Raw genomic sequence first — 8,051 nt, forward strand, 5'->3', positions numbered from 1 at the left:
GCTGAGACAGGCAGATCTTTGTGAGACTGAGGCCAGCCTGGTCTACATATAGTGAGATCCAAGTCAACTAGGATTACAGGACCACCCCCCCCATCAAAATAAAAATACAAATACAAATCATGAGTGTGGTGCTGGAGGCTGGGATGGGGGTTGCTTAAGCCCAGAATTCAAGGATAGCTTGGAAGATTAAGATCCTGTCTCCAAAACAAAAGGAGCAAACATTATTTTATTTTATTTTATTTTGCTATTTTTGAGGCAGAGTCTCCCTGTAGGTCCAGCTGGCCTGGAACTCACAGAGATCCGCCTGCCTCTGCCTCCCGAGTGTTGGGATTAAAGGCATGCACCACCATGCCTGGCAAAAACCTATTTTTAAAAAAGCTCAATGAGAAACAGCAATGTTAGTAGAAATGGCACTTTAAAAGCACTGGCAGCAAAGAAAACTTGACAGTTGATGGTGCTAAGGCTAAGCCTTGAACAATTATACAACTGGAATTAGATGGTGCAATTCTGTTGGTCTCTTTACACAAAATAAGAGAGTTTCTCAAAATGAGTTGATTTTAAATATATTTTAATATATTTGAAACTATGGTATTTTACTAAAATAATTATATTTTCATAAAGTTCTCAAGTTACAAAATGTGATCATTTGGGGCTGGAGAGATGGTTCAGTGGGGAAGAACACTGGTTGTTCTTGCAGAAGTCCTGGGTTCTGCAAGCACCCACACAGCAGTTAACAACTGTTCATAGCTCGACAATCTCTTCTGACCTCCACAGGCATTTCATGACACGGGTGCATTTACCTACATGCAGGCAATACAAGCATACACATAAAATAAAAATAATAAAAAAATAAAAACAAAAACAAAATGTGATCATTTAAGTGCTTCAGGTTATGTCTTTGATATTAATATTTATGAAACATGGCAGTTGTTTCAAACTGCCTTTCCCCTTTATAAATAAAATTAAATCTGCTTTTCCTAAATAAACCTTGTGAAATTAAAGTCATTAAACAATAGAATCTAATACTATGATTCTATAAAGTAACACTGGCAAGGTAAGAGAGGGAATAAACTGATGTATCATATAAGCTACAGACACTAGATATGCAATAAAAGGCAGCACCAATAATAAAATTATTTAAAAAATAAAAGAAAGATGCTAGCACTTTTGTTATATATTACTTTTTGATTTACTACTTTAATTTTACACTGATACACTCAGGGAGTTCATTCCTAGGTCAACTGAATTTCTTAAACATGAAATATCAGTTTTTATTACAAAAGGTTTGTACCACCAATACCTACTATGAAAGAAAATGACAGATTTCTAAGTGACAAAACAGGAATATGGTGAAAACCAGACATTAACATCAGATGTGAACAGTTTAACACAACACAAATGTTCCTCCAGACCCCTATCCACCAAACAGCGCATACCATGAAATGCTACATACATCATGTGTAGCTTTCATAACAAAATAGAAAATGAATATGCATAACGCTCTGGTTACAATGACATAAATATTAATTAGACATAATATTAAATACCAATACACTTGAATATTGGATTCAAGGACTCAGAGACTTCTGCCATCCCAATTCCTAACTACAAAATGGTTTCACAGTTTGGGAGTTTGGGATGTTACCAGAATCCTCTAAGATGAGAATAAGAATTTTAATGTTTTCCCTCTTGATGAGCTATATCCAAGGTGGTGTTCCGCTAACAATATGAAGACCCAAAGACCTATACCAGTGAAAGGGTCCAAGTTCTTAGCCAATGAACCTCCTTCCCTGCCCTCTATCCATCATTTGCCTGCATCCCACTCTATGGTATGCTCCTAACAAACACAGACCTACCCAGAACACTGGAAATCATCCAGGATGAAGATGCTGTAGGAAGACAAGTTACTTGAACATCAACAGGAAGAAAATATCCCAAAAATCGAACTCTTTGAATTGAGTTTAACATCTGTATTTTCAACAAAGGGATAGCTTGAGATAATTACCAAGTGCTTCCTAAGAGTAAGTCTTTTCAAAAATATTTTTATTTTATGTGTATGAGTGTATTGCCTGCATGTGTGTAAGTGCACCCATGTCATGCAATGCTGGTGGAGGTCAGAAGAGGGCTTCAGATCCCCCGGAACTGAGTTACGGATGGTTGTTAACCTCCATGTGGGTGCTGAGAATCAAACCCAGGTCCTCTGCAAAAGCAGCCAGTGCTCTTAACCACCGAACCATCTCTCCAGCCTCTAAAACTAAGTCTTAAATACAGGTGACAGAGAGAGGCAAGGGGAAAAAGGGCTTCTGTTATATGAAACTAATTAGCTAATAAACTTCAGAGTATACAGACATTCTGCGTTCCTTTAGGGCATCTTCAGCACCAACAGTGTCCTTCAAGAGTGAAAAAAAACGAGGGACATGTACTAATCTTATCTGCATCTACTGATACTTCATTATGCACTGCCTCCCCCAATTTGTGTCTGCCTGAAACCTGTGAATATGATCTTTTTTGGGAACAGTTTCTTTGTAGATACAATCAAGTAAAAATGAAGCCACATTAGGTTATCATGGGCTCTAATCTAAGGACTGGCATCTTCATGACAACAGGGAAATCTGGGACACAGAAACACAGGGAGAATGCCATGTCAACAGAGGCAGGATGGAAATGACACATTTACAAGCCAAGGAATGCCAAGGGTTGGTAGCATCCACTGAAAGGAAAGAGAAAGGCATGTAACAGATTATCTCTTACAAGGCACAGACCCTACCCTGTCAACACTTTGACTGTGACCTTCTAGCCTCTGGAAGTGGTAAGAGTACATTTCTGCTATTTTTGGACACCAAGTTTGTAGCAATTCATTATAATAATCCTGGGAAACTAATACACTATCTTAATGTGTTTATTTGAAGTGATAAAAGTTAACAATTCTAAATTGTGTAAAACCAGGTGGCTGGTTTTAAGAAAGGTAAAATCTAATACTAAGACTCCTTTTGTTCTCATAGAAATGCTGCTACCCACCAGGATCATTTATCCACAGGAGAGTAATTAGCAATACTTTCTAAGTAGGATATTCTCAGTACAAACATAATTGCCATTTTATAATGACCACTAGCAAATTAATGGGATATCTATTTTGCAAAAGGTCCTATTTTAAGCTTTTGCTGTATTCAAAAAAAGTAAGATTCTAAGAAACATTTTCTTTTCATGTGTCTCCCTTTTGACAGCAAAGTTGACAATCTGTATCTTGATATTCAAACAATACTACTTCATACTAAAGTTTTATCAATTCCTCATGGCAAACAAGGGCATTTTGATTCGCAGTAAAGATTTTACAACCAGGGAAGTAAAGAAAATGGAATTTGGGGCTGGAGAGATGGTTCAGCATTTTAGAGCACTGGTTACTCTTGCAGAGGACCGAGTTCAGTTCCTAGGACTCACATGGAGGCTAACTCTATTTCCTGGGGATCTGGTGTCCTCTTCTAGCTACAGGCATTACATGGTAAAGGTACACTTATATACAATGCAGGCAAGACACTCATACTCATAAAATAAAGATAAATTCAAAAAGAAAAATGGAATTTAACTTGCTTTTCAAAAAAAGCACAGCAATGCTGAGTGGAATTGTGAATGACAATATTAAAGGCAGCCCCCAAGACAAACTAGAAAAAAGGCAGACTTACCACCAATCTCGAGGCCAGGTCCATGTGCCCCAGTTTTTCAAGGAGGTTGTAGATAAGGCTTGTCTGGAACAAGGCTTCAGTGATAGGTGCAGTATGGTTCTCATTTCCAAGGTAATCAATCAAATCAAATGCCATCCGAAGAGGCACCTTGCCGAGGCTAAGTTTAAAATAAGAGAAAAAGTAAATCTGCTGTGACATACAGAACACTATGTATACAGGAGGGAGACTTTATATCTAGGTGGTGAGTTTTGAAGACCATAAATTTAAGCTTACAGGAACATTCTGCAAAGTTAGAGTCAATTATATGTAAGTGTCCCAAAGGTAAAGATGCATTTTAACAGAAAGCTATACAACAGTTCATTTTTTAATCCACATGTCATCTGTTAACTGCCATGGATTCAGGACATGTATCACAATGTGCTGGAAAAATTGAATACTACTGATTTTATTTGCTAATTATTAATATTTCCAAATGACAGGGGATGGCATATAGAATATCTGCATCAGGAAAAGACAAAACCAAACCTTATTTCTTATTGGATAGGATTCTGCCAAATTTGTTAAGGCAAGGTCTATTTTGAGTTTTAAAAACTAGGCACTTTAGTTGGGGCTGGAGAGATGACTCAGCAGTTAAGAGCACTGGCTGCTTTTGCAAAGGACCCAGGTTTGGTTCTCACACCCACATGGCAGCTAATAACATCCATAACTCCAGTTACAGGGGGTGGGGGATCCAACTCCCTCTTTAGCCTCTGTAGGCATCGCACACACATGGTGCACACACAGAAATGCAGGAAAATCACTCATACATGTAAAATAAAAAAAAAAATTAAAAAACTAGGTAGCGGGCTGGAGAGATGGCTTAGCGGTTAAGAGCACTGTCTGCTCTTGGAGAGGACCCAGGTTCGATTCCCAGTACCCACATGGTGGCTACAAATTGTCTTTAACTCCAGTTCCAGGGGAATCCGAAGCCCTCTTCTGACCTCTGCGGCACTGCATGACACAGGGGCACTCACATACATGCAGACAATACACTCATACACATAAAATTTTTTTTAAAAGTATTAAAAAAAAAAAACTAGGTAGTTTGGGCTGGGCATGGTGGCACATGCCTTTAATCCCAGCACTCAGGAGACAGAGGCAGGCACCAGATCTCTGAATTTGAGGCCAGGCTGGTCTATATAGGGAGTTCTAGGTCAGTTAGGGCTACATGGTGATACCTTGTCTCAAAAAACAAAGCAACAAGAACAAAACCTTAAACACGAGGCAGTTTGTAGAAGTCATAGAAGTGATGGTTGAAATGATATAAAAGGTCACTTCTTAACAAAAAGATGAAATGATACCTGGTATGTTTTGTGATTCTAGGTTTAATGAGTCTAAATTCATAAAGCAGTCAGAAGATACCTCTACAAAAGACCTCTACTATTCTTGGGTTTGTGATTCTACAATGCATGAGGTAATTGAGGAGGCAAGTCGAACACACATAAGAATGTTTCAGCCACTACAGAGGCTGTTAAACCAAGGGGTAGTAAGCACTGAGCTTCAAGCAGAAGCCAACTGCTTCTTAAAAAGAATTCTGTTATGAAATAATGTGAAGCTTGAATTTCTACAGTATTTTATTGAACAAAATATGTATTGTACTTGTTGGTATCTAGTCGTGAATTATTAGTTGATCCTGTTTTATGCTACCCAACTACTCAACATGTTTATAGCTGATGTTTCTAAGTATATTTAAGTCTCTGAAAGAAAAGGACATACCTTAGAATTCCTAAATCACCTAAAATGAACTGTGCCTAATAGTCAATAGATACTAGTTCTTTCAGTTTTCTGAACCGTTCTTTACCTCAAGAACATTTAAAAAGCAACAGAAAAAAAATGTAAATCAAGCATACTCTACCCTGCAAGTTCAAAGATGTTATTGATGAGGTTGGCTCGGTCTTTGTCGCTCAGAACATAAGGATTTCTTTTTAACTGATTGATTAGTGCTGCCCAGTCATCATCTGCATAGTGTACAATGTAATAGCCAGTCATGTTTGTATTGACTTTGACCCACTGCACTTGTTCTGTAAGATTGATGGTATCTAAAAGAGACCAAAAAATGAGACACTGAGAGAGAAGACAATAGGGCAAGGAAAAGCTAAATAGATATATTGTTTGTTTCAAAAATGTTGGGATATATTTTTACGTTTAATCATTCCATTAAGAAACTAAATGCCTGCTTGCTGGTACTGTTATTTTCACATTATCAAAGGTTTCCACTCACTCATTTAAAAGTTATTTATCATACATTATTAGCTCCAATAGGCAGTGAGGGCAAATGGTGAACAAGGCAGTTATACCTCTGCTTTTATGGCCTAATGAAAACAGGTAGTTAGAGTATCACCTGAACGCCATTGGTGGAACAATACAACATTCAATGAAAGAGCATAAGAGAAATAGTTCACTCTGCAGGGGACTCAGAAGAGGCTTCTTGAAAGAAATGAGTCTAAGCATCATTACTTAAGTGACTTCAGAATACTGAGGTATTAGACAGTTGAAAAAGTTTAGCAAGGACCCTAAATATTCAAGGCCCAAAGAGAAATTACTCATGGGAGAGAAATGAGGAAAAAAGGGAAGGCAAGCATACAGCACAGGTCCCATCTCAACCTCTGTCTTTTGTTATAGAAACGATTAACTTCATTGAACCTTTACCATTATATACATAAATGTTGAGAAAATTGTCAGAAATGTTTATGGAATTTTTTATTCAGAATGTAAAAATAATAAGGGAACAAACTGACTATAAAATATAATCGTGAATTAAACATTCTTAAAATTACGAATCAAAAAATGTCCTTAGAAGCTGGAAACAAGGATGCAGATGCAACATAACAGGGTCATGTTTCTAAACACCTTGAGGTGACTATTTATTTGAATATAAGCTCCATGTTTTATTATTTCATTCACTGCTGATCTCTCAGCCCCGAGAGCAAGGTACCCAGCAGGAAGACTTAAAAAAACCTTCTTAAATAAATGAATAAATGAGCAGATAATGACGATGTCATGGTAAATAGTTTCAAAATATATGAAAATAAAAGTCTGAAGATCATTTTTCAAATTAAACTTTTTAATTACAAGAAAAATAATCTAAACTGATAGCATAGTGGAGTACATTTCTTGTGCTTTTTTCCTAAACATGTTTTAATTAATGTACTATTTCATACAGTGGTTCTATATGTATTTACTTATTCTGCTTTTCATCTATGAGCCTCCAACTTTCATTTTTCATTACCTTCAGATATAGCACTCAAGTATTTTTATAATTTTTCATTTCAAAACCTATGACAGTTTAAATAATCTCTTGCTTTGAAATAGCTTGTTTTAAAATTTTCCCTATCATAATACTTCTTTAGTAAATTATTTTGATATATAAAGTATTTTAGAAACACATATTAATATCTGAAGTCTTACAGTCTGTTAAGTTCAAAAGCATGAATTATTAAAACTTATCTGATTCTTTTTGCTACTCAAATTTTACTTAATACTGTGGAAGTTACTAAGATGGAAAAGATTCTAATTAGGTCTTAAGAGAATATTAGTTCTTTTCATTAAAAAAATCAATATTGCCATCTGCTCTCTCGGCCTGAAAGATCCCCCCCACCAACCCCGCAGACCTCTCTCCTCCCTGCAGGCCTCTCTCTGGGGAAAGTCCATCTCGCCCTCCATGCCCTGACTCTCCCAGCGCCATTCACCCTCCCATCTCCCCCACCATTCTCTCCTCAGAGTTTGGGCCTTGCCCCATTCCTTGTCTTGGGGGCCCAGACACCTGGGGAACCAATACTGTTTCCTGATCCTTTTCATCCAGACCAACATAGTGCCTTATCTGGACCCCAGAAGCACTGTTTCTGGGACTGGCCATGCCCTCACCTCCCTCTGCTTCCCTGGGCCTGTACCACCCACCAGCCTCTTTCTGGGACACTGGACCTGACCTTTCCTCTTCCAGATCCTTTGTATCCAGATCAACCCAGCTCCTCAGTGCAGTCCCCAGGAGTCCTTGGGGCCTCTTCCTGCCACATTTGCCTTTGGATCTCAGGGTGGTATGGCCACCAGCTGCCCTAGACCAGCATCTTTCCTGGGCCAGGCTCCAGGCCAGTCCAACAACCAAATTCCTGAAGCCAAAATCGTTCCTGGAGGGATCCAGACCTTAGGAGAAAGCCTGAAAACATCTGACCCTTACCTGAATTGGGCCTCTGTGGGAACTCCTGAAGAGAAAAGCAATCTGGCCACTCCAATATAAAATCAAAAGAGAGAACCAGAAGCTTGGATGTACCAGGTTTTCATGCACAAAAAGTAAACCATAAAGACACATAAAGTTCACAAAAAGAAGCAGATCTA

The 8,051-nt window shown here is 38.0% G+C and overlaps 1 protein-coding gene across 1 annotated transcript in view; it reads right to left on the reverse strand.

The window, feature by feature from the left end:
- Positions 1-8,051, reverse strand: part of Lnpep (leucyl and cystinyl aminopeptidase) — a 113,258-nt gene that overhangs the window by 17,864 nt on the left and 87,343 nt on the right. The window contains exons 12-13 of the mRNA XM_008830542.3: positions 5,575-5,758; positions 3,681-3,837 (exon numbers count right to left, since the gene is read on the reverse strand). Of these exons, the coding sequence (XP_008828764.1) occupies positions 3,681-3,837; positions 5,575-5,758 (341 nt within the window). The remainder of the gene's footprint in view (positions 1-3,680; positions 3,838-5,574; positions 5,759-8,051) is intronic.

Source organism: Nannospalax galili, unplaced genomic scaffold (genome assembly GCF_000622305.1).
Source record: "Nannospalax galili isolate Female #2095 unplaced genomic scaffold, S.galili_v1.0 scaffold1014, whole genome shotgun sequence".
NCBI lineage: Eukaryota > Metazoa > Chordata > Mammalia > Rodentia > Spalacidae > Nannospalax > Nannospalax galili.